The 18,605-nt window shown below is 63.9% G+C and overlaps 1 protein-coding gene across 2 annotated transcripts in view; it reads left to right on the top strand.

Moving 5' to 3' along the window:
* The window catches only part of UNC13A (unc-13 homolog A), a 66,850-nt gene that overhangs the window by 22,466 nt on the left and 25,779 nt on the right, over positions 1–18,605 (top strand). For both annotated transcript variants that reach the window (XM_076001521.1, XM_076001520.1), the window contains exons 10-26: positions 1,942–2,442; positions 2,905–3,013; positions 5,469–5,515; positions 7,262–7,340; positions 7,510–7,515; positions 8,039–8,110; positions 8,362–8,581; positions 9,826–10,053; positions 11,717–11,858; positions 11,968–12,137; positions 12,792–12,907; positions 14,246–14,409; positions 15,137–15,287; positions 15,572–15,640; positions 15,930–16,019; positions 16,218–16,352; positions 17,143–17,276. In XM_076001521.1, coding sequence (XP_075857636.1) covers positions 1,942–2,442; positions 2,905–3,013; positions 5,469–5,515; positions 7,262–7,340; positions 7,510–7,515; positions 8,039–8,110; positions 8,362–8,581; positions 9,826–10,053; positions 11,717–11,858; positions 11,968–12,137; positions 12,792–12,907; positions 14,246–14,409; positions 15,137–15,287; positions 15,572–15,640; positions 15,930–16,019; positions 16,218–16,352; positions 17,143–17,276 — 2,433 coding nt within the window. The remainder of the gene's footprint in view (positions 1–1,941; positions 2,443–2,904; positions 3,014–5,468; positions 5,516–7,261; positions 7,341–7,509; positions 7,516–8,038; positions 8,111–8,361; positions 8,582–9,825; positions 10,054–11,716; positions 11,859–11,967; positions 12,138–12,791; positions 12,908–14,245; positions 14,410–15,136; positions 15,288–15,571; positions 15,641–15,929; positions 16,020–16,217; positions 16,353–17,142; positions 17,277–18,605) is intronic.

Here is an 18,605-nt window from a genome sequence, read left to right as displayed (position 1 = left end):
ACAAGACCTCGTCTCTTAAAAAACAACAACAACAACAACAACAAACCAGGGGCCAGGCGCGGGCGCGGTGGCTCATGCCTGTCATCCCAGCACTCTGGGAGGCCGAGGCGGGAGAATCGCTCAAGCTCAGGAGTTCGAGACCAGCCTGAGCAAGAGCAAGACCCCGTCTCTACCAAAAATAGAAAGAAATTAATTGGCCAACTAAAAATACATAGAAAAAATTAGCTGGGCATGGTGGCGCGTGCCTGTAGTCCCAGCTACTCGGGAGGCTGAGGCAGGAGGATTGCTTGAGCCCAGGAGTCTGAGGTTGCTGTGAGCGAGGCTGACGCCACGGCACTCACTCTAGCCTGGGCAACAGAGCAAGACTCTGTCTCAAAAAAAAAAAAAAAAAATACGGTCCCAGGAAATGAAATGAGTTACTCAAGGTAAAACATTCTGTGGCAGAAGTGGGAGTAGAGTCAAACTCGCCTGGGCTTGTTTGCCCCAGCGTTCTTCCCACAAATCCTGTGCGCGTGAGCCACCCTGTGTTCGTAGGACGAAAGCAAAGAATGAGATCTCTTTTTACCTGCGTTGGTGACTTCCTTGTTCAGACTCTCTTCAGAGGCCCTGTCCTCCTACCAGCTTCCCCTCCATTTCTGCAATGGACACGACATTTTTGTTTGTTTTATTCTTTGAGAGCTGAGTGGTGGCCCCCACGTCCTCCCGCCTGCCTTTCAGCAGAGAGGGATATCCCTTCCGGTCACGCTGCGCTCGATTCAGGGTGGAAACGAGGCGCGTATAACGGGGGCCTGGCCTGGCCAGAGGCGGCGGCCTTTCACCCCAGGAAGTGAGGTGCCCATGGGTTCCCAGGGATGAGTAGGAGTTTGCCAGACAAAACAGACACGGGAGCGAGCAGAGCAGGTGTGGAGGCCCTGGGGTGGGCATGGGTTTAGGGTGCTGGAGGACCAGTGAGGAGGCCAGCGTGGAGAGAAGGGGGGGCGCTGGAGGGTACGGACCACGTGAGGCTAGAATTTTTTTTTTTTTTTTTTTTGAGTCAGAGTCTCACTCTGTCACCCGGCTAGAGTGCCGTGGCGTCAGCCTCGCTCACAGCAAACTCCAACTCCTGGGCTCAAGCGATCCTCCTGCCTCAGCCTCCCTGGTAGCTGGGACTACAGGCACATGCCACCACGCCCGGCTAATTTGTTCTCTCTATATTTTTAGTTGTTCAGATAATTTCTTTCTATTTTCTTTTCAGTAGAGTCGGGTCTTGCTCTTGCTCAGGCTGGTCCCGAACGCCTGAGCTCGACCGATCCTCCCTCCTCGGCCTCCCAGAGTGCTGGGATGACAGGCGTGAGCCACCGCGCCCGGGCCTAGAATGGGCTTTATTATTCCAAGGCACTAGGGAGCCACAGCAAGGCGGGAAGGGGGATGTGGTTACATTTATGATTCCAAGGCGCCCCTGCGGCTTCCAAGGGAAGCAGGAACAGTGGAGAGCATCCGGCAGGGACAGAAGAGGCCGGACCGGGACGGGGCCCAGGGAGGTGGGTGCGGGGAGGCGAGGGCACCCACCACAGGGAGGCCAGCAGAGGAGGATGGTGGCTAGAGGGCTTCGGCGGTGGGAGGCCCACGGGAAGCCCAGGTTGGAGCCGGGGACACGGAAAGCCAGGCCTGGCCCCCCCACCCCCCGTTCGAGTTTCAGCAGCTCCAGGTGTCTGAGGGGCCTGGCAGGGACGCCGATCCGGGGCCCCCAGGTCCGTGTGCCTCTCTCCTCCCCTGCCCCCGCCAGACTCGAGTCTCTTTTGTTGGTGGCTGTGTTTTCTGCCATCTCTAGCATGGGGCCGGGCACGCCGTCGGCGCTCAATGAGTGCTGAGGGAATGGCTAGGTGACGGGATCCGCGTGGCGGGGCTGGGGCAGGTGGCCGCCCGGTGCCCCGGCCCCTGAGCCCCAGCCTGTCCCCGCAGCCCCACGGGCAGCAGCCGCTACGCCTCCTCGGGGGAGCTGAGCCAGGGCAGCTCGCAGCTGAGCGAGGACTTCGACCCCGACGAGCAGAGCCTGCAGGGATCCGAGCTGGAGGACGAGCGGGACGGAGACTCCTACCACTCCTGCCACAGCTCCGTGAGCTACCGCAAAGACTCGCCTCGCTGGGACCAGGACGAGGAGGAGCTGGAGGAGGACTTGGAGGACTTCCTGGAGGAGGAGGAGGAGCTGCCCGAGGACGAGGAGGAGCTGGAGGAGGAGGAGGAGGAGGAGGAGGAGGTGCCGGACGATCTGGACAGCTACGCCCGGCGGGAGGAGGCCGTGGTGGCGGAGGCCAAAGACTTCAAGCGCGTCAGCCTCCCACCGGCCGCCCCGGGGAAGGAGGACAAGGCCCCCGCCCCGCCTGCCGAGGCCCCCAAGCCAGCCACGCCCGAGGAGGCGCCTGTGGCCGGCCAGGAGCCCGAGCCCTCCAAGGCTGAGGAGAGGTAACGGGAGCTGGCGGAGGGGCGGGAGGGGCTGTGACAGGTCCCCCGGCCGGTGGGGCCGGCGTGGACCTGGGCGTTGCCGGGGCTGGAAGTTGTCACTACAGGGCGGTGGGGTTACTGAAGGGACCAGAAGTGGCGGGTGAATTGGGGAGCTCACAGGCGGCTCGGTGGGGTCACGAAGGGCTGCTACAGGTGGTGACCTTAGGGCGTGCTGAGGTCACAGGGCTTCGGGAGGAGCCTGTGCAAACAGGGTTTGGAAGGCTGAGAGGGGCCGGGAGTGGGGAAAGGCACCGTGAAGGTGTCGGGGAGGGGCGAGGGCCGGAGGGGACGCAGGTGGGTCCTAGTGTCTCTGAGGGGCCAGAGAGGCCCCGGGGAAGAAGGGTCACTCGGAGAGCAGAGGTCAAGGGAGGGTCAGAGTCATGGAGGGCTGGCCTTGCAGCCTCTCGGCGTTCCCTGCCTCAGTTTCAGGCCACCAGAGGATGAAGAAGGCCAGGAGGGTCAGGACTCCATGTCCAGGGCCAAGGCCAACTGGCTGCGGGCCTTCAACAAGGTGCGGATGCAGCTGCAGGAGGTGAGTAAACGGGAGGCCCCGCCCACCACACCAGGCCACGCCCACACCCACCTGGCCCTGCCCATGCCTGGCCTGGCCACACCCACTGCTCCTACTCAGACACCCGGCACGGCCACGCCCAATGCCCCACCCACATCAGATTGGCCACACCCAACACTCCATCATGCCCCACCCACCCGCCCTTCCCAGGCCACGCCCACACACGCCTCACGCCTTCCCCATGCCCAACCCACATCCTGCCTGGCCACGCCCAATTTCTCAGCCACACCCCGAGTGGTCACGCCCAATGTCTCCAGCCCCACCCAGATTGGCCATGACCAATGACGTTCCCACACCCTTCCCTGGCCCCACCCACAGTCTGGCCACGCCCACATTCTGGCCACGCCCACACCCTCCCACACTAGCCCACTTGTGCGGACTCCCAGTCCCTGGACACCACGCCTGGCCCCGCCCCTGCTAATGCGACCTTTCCCGCCTCCAGCCTGGCCCCGCCCACGTCCAGCCCAGCCTCCTGCCCCGCGCCAGCCTGGACTTTGCCAGCGCGGAGGGGGGAGAGGCGGCTGGAGCTTGGGGCTGACAGCTACAGCCATGTCAGGGGTCAAGGATGAAGGTCGGGGCTAGAGCCACAGTCAGAGGTCAGAGGTCAGGGTTGGAACTGGTGCTAGGCAAAGGGGTTAGCTAGCACCTGGGGTCAAAATGGAGGTCACTGCGGGAGTTGGGGACCCGTCTGAGGTCAGGTGAGTGTGGGAGAAGGAATCAGGTGAAAAACAGAATTAACGCCAGAATCGGGGTGACGGTTCAGGTGGGCAGCAGAGTTGAGGCCATTCCTCTATTCCTTGATTCATCCAGCTCACTCTGGGCTGGGGACAGAGCAGGGTCGCCATCCAGGGCGACCCTCCAAGCTGAGGGTCTTGCTCTGTTGCCCAGGCTGGGGCGCCATGGCATGTTATATAGCTCACGGCAGCCTCAAACTCCTGGGCTCAAGCGATCCTCCTGCCTCAGCCTCCTGAGTAGCTGGGACTGCAAATGCCACCATCATGCCTGGCTCTTTTTTTTTTTTTTCCATTTTTTTAGAGATAGGGTCTTGCTATGTTGCCCAGACTGATCTTGAACTCCTGGGCTCAAGCGATCCTCCCACCTCAGCCTCCCGAATCACTGGAATCACAGGCGTGAGCCACCACACCCGGCAGAATTTTATTTTTTCGACTTAATGACATATCCATGTGGTTCTAAATTCAAAAGGTAGAAAAGCATGTATGGGGAGAAGCCTATTGAATGATTTTAACTTAAGGCTGCAGATTAAATGGAGGAAAAAAACGGCCGGGCGTGGTGGCTCACGCCTGTAATCCTAGCTCTCTGGGAGGCTGAGGCGGGTGGATTGCTCAAGGTCAGGAGTTCGAAACCAGCCTGAGCAAGAGCGAGACCCTGTCTCTACTATAAATAGAAAGAAATTAATTGGCCAACTAATATATATAGAAAAAATTAGCCGGGCATGGTGGCGCATGCCTGTAGTCACTTGGGAGGCTGAGGCGGGAGGCTCGCTTGAGCCCAGGAGTTGGAGGTTGCTGTGAGCTAGGCTGACGCCACGGCACTCACTCTAGCCTAGGCAACAAAGCGAGACTCTGTCTCAAAAAAATAAAAAATAAATAAAAAATAAAAAAAAACCCACCAGCTACTGCTAGAACCATACATGACAAGACAAAAAAAAAAACAAAACTGTAGAACTAGTGATATGACAAGAAAAATAAATATGGGCAAGGTCTCTGGGTTTCATAGAAAAGGCATAAAACGAATCCAAGGCAATCGGGAAAACTCCAGGGAGAAGGCGGCACTCAAGGAGACATGATCTCCAAAATATTTCCACCGACCTTTCAGTCGAGCTCTGCCCGCCCCCATGGCTCCCACGTTAACCCTTTGGGTGCTGGGTGGAGGGGAGGGAGGGGGGTGCCGGCCCTGGTTCTGTGCTGAGATCTGAGCCATCGGAGGAGGCCGGTCAGGTGCAGAAGGCGGGAGAACACCAAGCCAGGGGCACCGCTCAGGCACAGTCCCTGGGGCATGCAAGCAGGCGAGCCGGTGAGGCCTCGGGGAGTTTGGGGGGTGACGGGATCCTGTAAGTGTTCTCGGATCAGAGAAATCGTAGCCACCGAGGATCCCAGGGCTACAGAGCACGAGTTCTTCCTGGAGATGATGCTAGATCCCCGGGTTTGGTCAATGGGGAGAGGGCCTCGGGTCCATTGAGGACAGGGCCTCCTCTCTCCTCCAGCCCATTTTACACATGGGCAAACTGAGGCCCAGAGAGAGCCAGGGAGCTCCCTAAGGACACACAGCCAGGACCAGGACCCAGGCCTTCTGACTTCCAGCCCAAAGGGAGGCAGGAGTGGGTATGCATCCTGCCCTAGGGAGAGGGGAAGTGGTGACCACACTGACCATGTCTGTCTGTCCGTCTGTCCTGCAGGCCCGGGGAGAAGGGGAGATGTCCAAATCCCTGTGGTTCAAAGGCGGGTAAGTAACAGACCTGGGCTGGGAGGCGGTTTCGAACTCAGAGCCCAAGCCTGGTTTACAGCCAAGCCTCAGGCGACTAGAGGGCGGGGAGGGGTCCTGTGTAGACAAGGGACAGATTCATCAGGGAGAAAACAATGTGGCCACCCGCTCATGAGACACCTAAATAACCACAGGCAGATGCCAAAGGCATCTTTGGATTGATTGGAAGACACTGAATTCTCACAGCCGCCCCGGGGCAGGGGTGGGGGGCAGGGGTGGGGGGCGGCGGGCCTGCTGTCCCTGGGCTACAGGTGGAGAAACCGAGGCCACAGAGGTGCGAGCCTTGCACAAGCCACTCACGTAATTCAAGGTCGTTTCCCCATCGAAATAAATGTAGGAGGGCTGGGCGCAGTAATCCCAGCACTCTGGGAGGCCGAGGCGGGAGGATCGCTCGAGGTCAGGAGTTCGAGACCAGCCTGAGCAAGAGCGAGACCCCGTCTCTACTATAAATAGAAAGAAATTAATTGGCCAACTAAAAACATATATAGAAAAAACGAGCCAGGCATGGTGGCGCATGCCTGTAGTCCCAGCTACTCGGGAGGCTGAGGCAGGAGGATCGCTTGAGCCCAGGAGTTTGAGGTTGCTGTGAGCTAGGCCGACGCCACGGCACTCACTCTAGCCTGGGCCACAGAGTGAGACTGTGTCTCAAAAAATAAAAATAAAATAAATAAAATAAAATAGCAGCACGGCAGTGACCTCCTTCGTCTGGGCGTCTTTTGCAAGAGGCAGGCAGGGAGACAGCAGCTGGGACTCCCAATCCCGGGAGCAGGTGGCCCGACCGCTGGGCCTGGGAAATTCCTCCGTAGCAGGAATTTAGCACCACAGGGCTCGTCTCTCAGTGGCTGATAGAACCTTCTGGAGAGAAGCCACAAACCTCTGCAGGAGGGCCGCACCTCTCAACAAAGGGGCTCTGGACAGGTCCCTCCAGAGTCTGCCCCGTGGCCGTTCCAATCCGCCTGCGGAGGGGGCAAAGCCCCCAGCAGACAGCGACACAAACGCAGTTCCCAGCGCTCCCTTTTCCGTCCGCTTCGAGCCCCCCCCTCCTTCCCAAACGGACTCGGAACGCGCGCCGCGCTCCGGGCGCCGCCGAGCCCATTTTAGTCCCGGGGTTCGCTCAAGGCGGGCAACCGCCTTGTCTCCCCATTTTCCAGATGGGGAAGCCGAGGCCGGCGCCCTCGCTTCCCAGGGCTTTGCCGTGGCGGAGCCCACACAGAGGGTGGCGCAAAAGAGCGTGCGCGAGAGACGTGCGCCCGCCCCGCGGGTGTGGGCAGGGCCGCGCGCCTGAAACCTGCAGGGGCGAAGGCTTCCGCGCGCCTTCTCGCTGCTTCGGTTCGGCTCGCTCAAACTTCTTGGCCGGCAAGGGTGGGCCTGTAGGGTGCACCCGTGCAGTCTCTGCCCCCGTCGCCACGGGGCCGTCCTGTGCGTAGGCATGTGTTCTTATAGGGGCGCCGGTCGTGTTGGATCGAGCGCCCACCTCGCTCCAGCGTGGCCTCGCCTCTCGTAATTACACCTGCCGCGGTCCCTATTTCCAAATGAGGTCGCCGTCGGAGGTCACGCGGGTCAGGGCTTGGACATGTCCGGTTTGGGAGCGCAATGCAACTCCTCATGCCCGGAGAGGCTGAGTGTCCCGCCCAGGGGGGGGCCTCTGGGGATGGCGGGGCGAGGAACTCGGTGGCCTGGACCCTCAAGTCTCTGTGTGTCTTGCAGCCCCGGGGGCGGCCTCATCATCATCGACAGCATGCCAGACATCCGCAAGAGGAAGCCCATCCCGCTCGTGAGCGACCTGGTAGGCGCCCCCGCCCTTCCCTCACTCCCCGGCAGAGCGGGCCTGCTTCGAGCAGTGCGCGACCCGAGCAACTGTGCGTGGGTGCGTGCGGGGCCCTGGGGCCGACTTAGGCGTTCTGTGGGACTAACGGAGTCTGGTTTCTACTCCACCTGCTGCATGGACACTTCAGGCCATGGTGAGTAGCCGTGACCTTGGCCCCCTTGGGTATGTCCTCTACACACACACATGCCCCTCCCTGGGATCTTCCAAGCCAGCCCGCAATTCGCGGGTTCCGGGGACTCTTGCCATGCCCCGCTGCTCACGGGCAGGGGCCGGAGCGTGAGGCTCCCCCGGCCTCCGGGCTGCCTTGGTTCATGGTGAGGCTGGTGGTCTTGCTCTGTGGCCGGCCACCGCGCCCAAGCATGGCTCCCAAGTCCCGCAGTGGGGGAGGCGTGTGAGTCTGGTGTGGGGCTGCTCGCCTCCTGGGGGTCCCTCCTAAGCCAGAACCTCTGTCACTTCCCGGTTCTTTGGTCGTCCTGCTGCCATCGTGACCTTGTTTCCAATGTGTTCCCATCGGTGGCGGGTGGCCCCCACTCGCGGGCCGCCGTTCCCGTCCGTGGCTGTGCATTCTTCTCCTGGCGGCGGCGGCGATGCCCTGCGTGTCCACCGCTGTGACCCCCACCGCTGTGACCCCCACCGCTGTGGCCCTCCCTCCACAGTCCCTGGTGCAGTCCAGGAAAGCGGGCATCACCTCAGCCTTGGCCTCCAGCACGCTGAACAACGAGGAGCTGGTGCGTGGGGCGCCTCGCTCCACCGGGTGGGCTGGGCTGGGCTGGGGGCTGCGGGGAGTGTCCGAGCGTCTGAGCCCCCCGCCCTGGGAATGGGGGCCGTGACAGACACTGGCGTAAGGCAGCGAGGATCCCCAGGGCGTGGGGGGCGGGCAGGGCACTGGGGCGCGCGGGGCGCGCCGGGCCGGGGACGCGCCCGCTTGCAGCTGAGGGCCGCCGCTGCACCCCAGCCGCGCCCCCAAACTCCTCCGCAGAAAAACCACGTTTACAAGAAGACCCTGCAAGCCTTAATCTACCCCATCTCGTGCACGACGCCGCACAACTTCGAGGTGTGGACGGCCACGACGCCCACCTACTGCTACGAGTGCGAGGGGCTGCTGTGGGGCATCGCGCGCCAGGGCATGCGCTGCACCGAGTGTGGCGTCAAGTGCCACGAGAAGTGCCAGGACCTGCTCAACGCCGACTGCCTGCAGCGTGAGCGCCGGAGCGGGCGCGGGGCGCGGGGCCGGAGGGGCGGGCGCGGGGCTGGACAGCACGGGGCCGGGCGAGGGACTAGGGCGCGACGTCCTGAGAGGTGGGGCGCTGCCGGGAGGGAGGAGCAGGGCCGTGGGGTAAAGGCTTGGAGGGGTCGAGGGCAGGAAAGGAGACGGGAGGGGTCGGGAGGGCGTAGTGGGAAGAGGAGGGTCCCCTGGAGAAGCGGGGTGAGCGAGCGCAAGCTCGGAGGAGGGAAGAGGCTCGGACTGGGAGGGGACTGTGGGGGAGGGGCGTGGAGGAGGGGGCGACCAGATTGGAGGCTGGTGGAGGAGCCAATCAGAGGGGCCTCCAAAGAAGAGGCAGGGCTCCGCAAAAGGGCGTGGCCCAGAGGGGCGGGGCTTATCGATGGGCGTGACTCAGAAACGGGGTGTGGTTAGGCGATGGGCGGGGCTTAGCGAGGGCGTGGCTCACTGGGGGTGGAGCTCCAAGGGGGCTTAGTGGGGGTGTGGCCCACAGAAGGGGCGGGGCTCCAAGAGGGGCAGGGCTTTTGGCGAGAGCGTGGTTATGAAGGGGGTGGGGCCTGTGTGCGTGGTCCTAGAAGGGGCGGGGCTTGTTGAGGGCTGTGGCTGAGGGAGGGAATGGGCGGGACTTAGTGGGGAGGGGTTTAGCCTGGGAAGGGGCTAGAAAGAGGGGCGAGACTTAGTGGTGGCAGGCTTTAGCGTGAGGGAGTGACTCAGAGACTGGGCGTGGCTCTATGAGGGGCGTGGCTTAGAGGGGCTCACTGAGGGCAGGGCTCCGAGAAGGGGCGTGGCTCTATCTATGAGGGGCGGGGCTCCTAGAAGGGGTCGTTATGGGGGCGGGGCTATGTGAGGGGCGGGGCTCAGAGGAGGGGCGGGGCTCTGGGAAGGGGTGGTTGCGGGGGCGTGGCTCTATGAGGGGGCGGGGCTCAGAGAAGGGGTCGTTGTGGGGCGGGGCTTTATGAGGGGGCAGGGCTCGGTGAGAGGGCAGGGCTCCGAGAAGGGGCGTGGCTCTATGAGGGGCGGGGCTCCGAGAAGGGGTGGTTGCAGGGGCGGGGCTATGTGAGGGGCGGGGCTATGTGAGGGGGCGGGGCTCAGATGAGGGGTGTGGCTCCATGAGGGGCGGGGCTCCGAGAGGGGGTGGTTGCGGGGGCGGGGCTATGTGAGGGGCGGGGCTCCGAGGAGGAGCAGGTGCACCAGGACAGCGATGGCCGCGGGCGCCCGCAGGTGCGGCGGAGAAGAGCTCCAAGCACGGGGCGGAGGACCGGACGCAGAACATCATCATGGTGCTCAAGGACCGCATGAAGATCCGGGAGCGCAACAAGCCCGAGATCTTCGAGCTCATCCAGGAGATCTTCGCGGTCACCAAGAGCGCGCACACGCAGCAGATGAAGGCGGTGAAGCAGAGCGTGCTGGACGGCACCTCCAAGTGGTCGGCGAAGATCAGCATCACCGGTGAGGGGCGCACCGTGCCCGGGGCCCTGGCCGGGTGTCGGCCCCTAGTCTGCGTGAACGTGTGCGCGCCCGTGTCCCTCCCGCGTCTGCGCGCGCGTGCGCAGTGCGGGCGGGCAGGTGTGCCTCCAAGCGCGTGCGCCTGACGTTCTGTCCCTGCGCGACTCGTTTGTGCCCCCCCCAGCAGGAAGGCCGGGGGAAAGGGGTGGAGGGCACATGGTTTACCTGGGCGGCGGCCCCGCAGAGCCTGGTGCGATGGCGCGGGCGCCGGGGACCATCCAGGGACGGCCCCGCGCAGCAACGAGGGCGCTTAGCGTTCCCCATGAACAGACCCGAGGGTGGGGGTTTCAGGGTGCGTGGGCTATCTAGGAAGTAACCCCAGGAAGCCCCCCTGAGGGGTGAGGATGTGAGTCGTGGAGGGGAGGGCTCCCCAGGGGCGCCAATGGCAGGCGATCTCGTGAGCGACTGGGGCCAGTCCCCCTGGGAGGCGCCGGGGCACCTGCCGTCGTGTATGGGCTCGCGGCCCCTCCGTGTTTCCTCCCTAATGAGCCTGGCGAGCCGCGTTAGAGGCTGTGGTTGGCGGGCCACGGTTGTGGGGCCGTGGCTGTGGGGCCGTGGCTGTGGGGCCATGGTTGGTGGGCCACGGTTGTGGGGCCGTGGCTGTGGGGCCGTGGCTGTGGGGCCGTGGCTGTGGGGCCATGGTTGGTGGGCCACGGTTGTGGGGCCGTGGCTGTGGGGCCATGGCTGTGGGGCCATGGCTGTGGGACCATGGTTGGCGGGCCGTGGCTGTGGGGCCATGGTTGGCGGCCGTGGTTGTGGGGCCATGGCTGTGGGGCCGTGGTTGTGGGGCCGTGGCTGTGAGGCCGTGGCTGTGGGGCCGTGGCTGTGGGGCCCTGGCTGTGGGGCCGTGGCTGTGGGGCCGTGGCTGTGAGGCCGTGGTTGGCGGGCCATGGTTGTGGGGCCGTGGTTGTGGGGCCGTGGCTGTGGGGCCGTGGCTGTGGGGCCGTGGCTGTGGGGCCGTGGCTGTGAGGCCGTGGCTGTGGGGCCGTGGCTGTGGGGCCCTGGCTGTGGGGCCGTGGCTGTGGGGCCGTGGCTGTGGGGCCATGGTTGGTGGGCCACGGTTGTGGGGCCGTGGCTGTGGGGCCGTGGCTGTGGGGCCGTGGCTGTGGGGCCATGGTTGGTGGGCCACGGTTGTGGGGCCGTGGCTGTGGGGCCATGGCTGTGGGGCCATGGCTGTGGGACCATGGTTGGCGGGCCGTGGCTGTGGGGCCATGGTTGGCGGCCGTGGTTGTGGGGCCATGGCTGTGGGGCCGTGGTTGTGGGGCCGTGGCTGTGAGGCCGTGGCTGTGGGGCCGTGGCTGTGGGGCCCTGGCTGTGGGGCCGTGGCTGTGGGGCCGTGGCTGTGGGGCCGTGGCTGTGAGGCCGTGGTTGGCGGGCCGTGGTTGTGGGGCCGTGGCTGTGGGGCCGTGGCTGTGGGGCCGTGGCTGTGGGGCCGTGGCTGTGAGGCCGTGGCTGTGGGGCCGTGGCTGTGGGGCCCTGGCTGTGGGGCCGTGGCTGTGGGGCCACACCGAAGCCGTACGCCGTGACAGCTTGGAGCGCGTGGCGGCGCCGCTCTCTGCCTGCCTGGCTCCCCAGCCCACGCCGTGCCGCCCCGTGTGCCTTTCAGTGGTCTGCGCCCAGGGCTTGCAGGCGAAGGACAAGACGGGGTCCAGCGACCCCTACGTCACGGTCCAGGTCGGCAAGACCAAGAAGCGGACAAAAACCATCTACGGGAACCTCAACCCCGTGTGGGAGGAGAATTTCCACTTGTGAGTGCGCGGCCCCACGGAGGATGGGGGAGGGGGAGGGGCCCACAGGACGGGCCCCCGGGCTGGCCTCCCCGCCCCGCCGCCCCTGACGCCTCTCCCTGCCCCCCAGCGAGTGTCACAACTCCTCCGACCGCATCAAGGTGCGCGTCTGGGACGAGGACGACGACATCAAATCCCGCGTGAAGCAGAGGTTCAAGAGGGAGTCCGACGACTTCCTGGGCCAGACGATCATCGAGGTGCGCACGCTCAGTGGCGAGATGGACGTGTGGTACAACCTGGGTGAGAGGAGGGTTCTGGGGGCGGGGCCTGCGGGGGCGGGGCGCGAGAGGAGGGGTTCTGGGGGCGGGGCCTGAGGGGCGGGGCGTGAGAGGAGGGGTTCTGGGGGCGGGGCGTGAGGGGCGGGGCGTGAGAGGAGGGGTTCTGGGGGCGGGGCCTGAGGGGCGGGGCGTGAGAGGAGGGGTTCTGGGGGCGGGGCCTGCGGGGGCGGGGCGTGAGAGGAGGGGTTCTGGGGGCGGGGCCTGAGGGGGCAGGGCGTGAGAGGAGGGGTTCTGGGGGCGGGGCCTGAGGGGGCAGGGCGTGAGAGGAGGGTTCTGGGGGCGGGGCCTGCAGGGCGGGGGCGGGGCGTGGAGGGGCGGGGAGGCGCACACTCTCGGGAAGCCCGGTCCCATGTCCCACGGGGAAGCAGGGCCTGGCAGCTCGTTCCCAGGGAGACGCAGGGCCTGGAGCGGCCGGTCTGAGGCGGGAGGCGGAAACCTAACCGCGTGGGGAAGCGAGTCTCACGGGGAGACGCAGCCTGGGTTTGGGAGGGACAATCTAAAGAGAGACACCCGGGCCCTAGCATCAGATTCTCCAAGAGGGCCGCGTCATTGAAATAGCGCAAGGCGCGCAGCTGGGAAGTTCTGAAGTCGCCGTCTCTGTCTCCCCGTCCTGCAGACAAGAGAACCGACAAGTCCGCCGTGTCCGGCGCCATCCGGCTGCACATCAGCGTGGAGATCAAAGGCGAGGAGAAGGTGGCGCCCTACCACGTCCAGTACACCTGTCTGCACGAGGTGAGGCCCGCCGCCCGGCCCTCCCGCCCCACCCCCCGGGGCCAGCCCCATCCTTCCTCCCTCCCGGGCCGGCTCTAAGCGCGCACAGACGGGCTGTCTGCACTGGCGTCTGTCTCTTCCGGCCGCCCGGGGCTTCCTGGCGGGAACTCCCACCCCGGCGCTTGGTGCGTTCAGTGGATGCTGGTGGGCGGAGGGGTGATGCTTGCCTGGTCAAACGGGCGAGGGGCGGATGGCAGGACGGACGGGGGACGGGCGAGCGCCTGGGCGGACGGATGCGCCAGCCGGTGGGTGGATGCGCGGATAGATGGGTGATGGATAGACGGGTGCGTCTTGAACCATTAGATGAGCGGACGGGTAAATTTCGGTGTCGTTGGTCATAAACGAGCAGGCGGGTAAATTTCGGTGTCATTGGGCAGATGACGGGTGGGTGGATAGGAAAGATGGAGGATGGATGGGTGGATAACTTGATGGGTGGTTAGACAGATTGGGGGATAAATGGTTGAATGCATGGGTAGATGAATTGTTGGATGGACAGATTAAGTTGTAGGTAGATATATGGGATGGATGGATGGATGGGTGGGTGGATGGATGGGTGGATGGGTGGATAGTCAAATTATTATAAGGAAGGATGAGTGTATGGTGATTTTTTTTTTTTTGAGACAGAGTCTCACTCTGTGGCCCGGGCTAGAGTGCTGTGGTGTCAGCCTAGCTCACAGCAACCTCCAACTCCTGGCCTCAAGCAATCCTCCTGCCTCAGCCTCCCCAGTAGCTGGGACTACAGGCATGTGCCACCATGCCCGGCTCATTTTTTCTATATATGTTTAGTTGGCCAATTAATTTCTTTCTATTTTTAGTAGAGACGGGGTCTCGCTCTTGCTCAGGCTGGTCTCGAACTCCAGACCTTGAGCGATCCTCCCGCCTTGGCCTCCCAGAGTTCTGGGATGACAGGCGTGAGCCGCCGTGCCCGGCCGTGTATGGTGAACTGTTGAGCAGCTGGATGGGGACAGATGTGTGTGGGGGGGTGCATAGACACAGGTGGGGGGACAGACGGATGAGCGATCGGATGGATGGACAGACATACAGGCGGGTGGGTGTGTGGAGTCGGGGGTAGACAGACGGGGACACACGTGCCTGTGTGGCCGAATCACTGAGAGGGTGGGTGAGTGGGCAGGTGAACTTCCGGCAGCTGGATGGGTGGGCGGGTGAAGCGTCGATGAATACGTCGATGAACGGACAGACAGACGGACGGCGCAAGCTGCCTGCGAGCCCGGGACGGCTCTCCAAGGACCCATGCTCCTTGCCCTCTGGCTCGTGACACCCTCTCCCCCCGGGTGGCAGAATTTATTCCACTTCGTGACGGACGTGCAGAACAACGGGGTGGTGAAGATCCCCGATGCCAAGGGCGACGACGCCTGGAAGGTGTACTACGACGAGACGGCCCAGGAGATCGTGGACGAGTTCGCCATGCGCTACGGCGTCGAGTCCATCTACCAAGCCATGACGTGAGGCCGCAGGCTGGGGCGGGCGCCGGGGCAGGTGCAGGGCGCGGGAGGGGGCGCCAGGCCGACGCTGGCGGATCTGGGTGGGAGGGTGCCCGGGAGGGAGCGGGTGTGGTGGGGAGGGGGGAGGGGAGTAGGGGGGAGGGGGGCTACGGGACTCCCCTGGAGGTGAGGAGGGGGCCAGGCTGAGCCGGAGGGACAGGGACCAGACAGCCGTACAGTTAGAAGCTGGGAGGAGGCCGGGTGGCGCGGCGGCTCACGCCTGTCATCCCAGCACTCTGGGAGGCCGAGGCGGGAGGATTGCTCAAGGTCAGGGGTTCGAAACCAGCCTGAGCAAGAGCGAGACCCCCGTCTCTACTAAAAATAGAAAGAAGTTAATTGGCCAACTAAAAATATGTAGGAATAATGAGCCGGGCGTGGTGGCGCACGCCTGTAGTCCCAGCTGCTCAGGAGGCTGAGGCAGGAGGATCGCTTGAGCTCAGGAGTTGGAGGTTGCTGATGCCACAGCACTCTAGCCCAGGCGACAGAGTGAGACTCTGTCTCGAAAAAAAAAAAAGAACCAGGGACGAGGCAGCCTAGGGGGTTGGAGAGACAGACACCGGGGACGCAGAGAGAGCCGGGCGTAGAGTCAGACGGGGGCGCGGCTTGGGGGCGAGGGAGGCATTCTAGCGGGGAGCTCGCGCAGCCTGGCGGGACTTGGGGGCCCAACGCTTCCCGCTCGCCCCGCCAGCCACTTCGCCTGCCTCTCCTCCAAGTACATGTGCCCGGGGGTGCCGGCCGTCATGAGCACCCTGCTGGCCAACATCAACGCCTACTACGCGCACACCACCGCCTCCGCCAACGTGTCTGCCTCCGACCGCTTCGCTGCCTCCAACTTCGGGGTCAGTCCTGGGGGCTGGGAAACCCCACGTGGCGTTGACTTGCTGCGCGTGCCTTTGCGCCAGTCTCTTCCCCTCTCCGAGCCTCGGTTTACCCCTCTGTGGAATGGACGCAAATGTCCTGAGGGTGCCGTGCAATGGCGGGGGGGGGGGGCAGGGGTGTACTTAGCGTGTAGTCGGCGGTGCTCGGCCAGTGTGGCCGCCACGACCGCCCGTGAGCGTCTTCCCCGGGGATGGCCGCGTCCCGCGCGTCCGCCCTCACCCGTGCGCCCCTGCCCGCCCCGCAGAAAGAGCGCTTCGTGAAACTGCTGGACCAGCTGCACAACTCCCTGCGCATCGACCTCTCCATGTACCGGGTAGGAGGCGCGGGCTCGGGGACTGGCCGGCCCGTGCGGTGCGCGCGCCGGGAGGGGCGGGCGTGCACGCGGCAGGTCCCATGTGCACGCGTGCCGTGCGTTCGTGTGACGTTCGTGCGCGCCACCTGCCCGAAGGCTGGGCGCGTCCGAGCGGAACCCTAGTCACCTCGAGGGGCTCACGTTGCGGTCCCCGGCCCCCGTCCAGAGACCTGCAAGCCTTTGCACCCCTAGAACTGCCGCCTGCCCCCACCCCTTCCTCCGTGACCTCCTCCCTTCCCGCTGCCCGCAGAACAACTTCCCGGCCAGCAGCCCCGAGCGCCTGCAGGACCTCAAGTCCACCGTGGACCTCCTCACCAGCATCACCTTCTTCCGCATGAAGGTAGCGGTCACGTGACCCCCGCCGGGGCGGGGCGGGCTCCGGGTGCCCAGAGCGAGCAGCCCCTCCGCGCCCCCAGAGCAGCGCCCAGCAAGCCTCTGCCTGCCCGCCGCCCGCCTCAACCCCGCAGTGACTCGCAGCCACTGCCTGGGTCCCTGCCCCCAGCCGAGCCGCCCTGCCTGTCCCCCGCCCCCGCCCCAGGTACAAGAGCTCCAGAGCCCGCCCCGAGCCAGCCAGGTGGTGAAGGACTGCGTGAAGGCCTGCCTCAACTCCACCTACGAGTACATCTTCAACAACTGCCACGAGCTCTACAGCCGGGAGTACCAGACGGACCCGGTGAGGACCCGGGGCGGAGCCGGAGAGAACCAGACGCCACCCGGCCCTGGCCCACGGCCCGCTCCGCCCCTCCCGGGGCATCCTCCGCCCCGGACCCGGTGGGGGGTGGGGGTGGGGAGCTTAGAGAGACCTGAGTTTCAGGTGCAATACCACGGGGCGCACGGCTCCGTGACCCCGCTGCATAGCTGGGGCTGGCGTGGGACACCATGCGGTGAAGGTTGAGTTGAATTGAATTTCTTTTCTTTTTGAGACAGAGTCTCGCTCTGTCGCCCAGGCTAGAGTGAGTGCCGTGGCGTCAGCCTCACTCACAGCAACCTCAGACTCCTGGGCTCAAGCGATCCTCCTGCCTCAGCCTCCCCAGTAGCTGGGACTACAGGCATGCGCCACCACGCCCGGCTAATTTTTTCTATATATTTTTAGTTGGCCAATTAATTTCTTTCTATTTTTAGTAGAGACGGGGGTCTCACTCTTGCTCAGGCTGGTTTTGAACTCCTGAGCTCGAGCGATCCTCCCGCCTCGGCCCCCCAGAGTGCTGGGACGACAGGCGTGAGCCGCCGCCGCCGGGTTGAATTGAATTTCTTGAATGGAGCCCGGTCGTGGCCACTGCGCCTCAGTTCCAGGTCCTCCTGCACGCATGGCGCCCTCCGTTTGTGGATAAAGTTTCAAGGCGCCTACAGTCTGTTACAGGGAAAAGACGTACACATTAAAGATTCACAACCAAGAGTGGTCTGTGCTGGCTGGCTGGGCGCGGGGCCCGGGGCTGCTCGTGACTCCCGACTCCGCTCTTCAGGCCAAGAAGGGGGAGGTGCCCCCCGAGGAGCAGGGCCCCAGCATCAAGAACCTCGACTTCTGGTCCAAGCTGATCACTCTCATCGTGTCCATCATTGAGGAGGACAAGAACTCCTACACGCCCTGCCTCAACCAGTGGGTCGTGGGTCTGTGCGGTTGATTACCTGGGGGCCGTGTGTGTGCGTGCGTGTGTGTGCGTGCACGACTTTGTGTATCGTATGTGAAAGTGATCATGTCTAATCACACATGAAACAGGCCCGGGGCGGAGGCTCACGCCTCTAGTCCCAGCACTCTGGGAGGCCGAGGTGGGAGGATCATTTGAGCTCAGGGGTTCGCGACCAGCCTGAGCAAGAGCGAGACCCCGTCTCTACTAGAAATAGAAAGAAATTAGCTGGGCAACTAAAAAGATATGGAAAAAATTAGCCAGGCGTGGTGGCGCATGCCTGTAGTCCCAGCTACCCGGGAGGCTGAGGCAGGAGGATCGCTTGAGCCCAGGAGTTGGAGGTTGCTGTGAGCGAGGTCTAGCCCGGGCAACAGAGTGAGGCTGTGTCTCAAAAAAAAAAAAAAAAAACAAACCATGTACGTGGGGGCAATTTGGGGTCTGATTGTACGTGTGTGAAATTCAGATATGGACATGATTTGCAAACGTAAACAAAATTGCATGCACGCCATCGCTGGTGCCATCTGACCTACGCTTTACATGCGTCGATTTGCGTAGCAGCGTGTGCATATGCATACAGTTTTGTACGCGTGTGTGCGCGTGTGCAGGTTCATAAATAATGGTAGACAGTGTTGCTCAAGCATTTGCCGCGTGCTTCTCTAATTGTTTCATATCCAACACGTGCGGAGCTGTGTGATTCTGGCCATGGCCGTGGCCGGTGGGTTTAATTGCGTGTGCGTGTGTAATCGTGGCGTGCATGCCGATATACGGTATTGTACAAGACACAGTGTTGCGTATTGCGTGACCGTGCGTGGAATGCGTGCGGGCTTGCGTCTGCGGACTCAGGTGTCTGTGCGATTTGAGTCTGCGATTCGTTGGATGCGCCGCGGTGTCTCTTCCCCTCCCCGGGACGAGCGCGCGGGAGGCCCCCAACCCCGCGGCGCCAGCGCGCCCTGAGGCCCGAGACGCAGAACTGAGATCAGGGGCGCGGGGGTTTGGACGGCGCGTGGGTGGGTGGGTGGGTGGATTGGTGGAGCGAGGGGTGGGTGGGTGGGTGGAGGGAGGGGTGTGCGGACGGAGGAGCGGGCGGGCGGAGGGGTGGGTGGGTGGGTGAGGGGGTGGAGCATGGGTGGAGGGTGGAGAAACGAGTGACTGGACGGCAGGCGGGTGAGCGGGTCGCTGGGCAAGCAGGCCAATGAGCAGGTGGAGGGGAAGGGCGGGTGGAGGGAAGGGCGGGCCAATGAGCAGGCGGAGGGGAAGGGCGGGTGGAGGGAAGGGCGGGCCAATGAGCAGGTGGAGGGAAA

Source organism: Microcebus murinus, chromosome 4, assembly GCF_040939455.1.
Source record: "Microcebus murinus isolate Inina chromosome 4, M.murinus_Inina_mat1.0, whole genome shotgun sequence".
Classification (NCBI taxonomy): Eukaryota; Metazoa; Chordata; class Mammalia; order Primates; family Cheirogaleidae; genus Microcebus; species Microcebus murinus.
The sequence above is the reverse complement of the archived record's forward strand: the minus strand, read 5'-3'. Positions and strand labels throughout refer to the sequence as shown.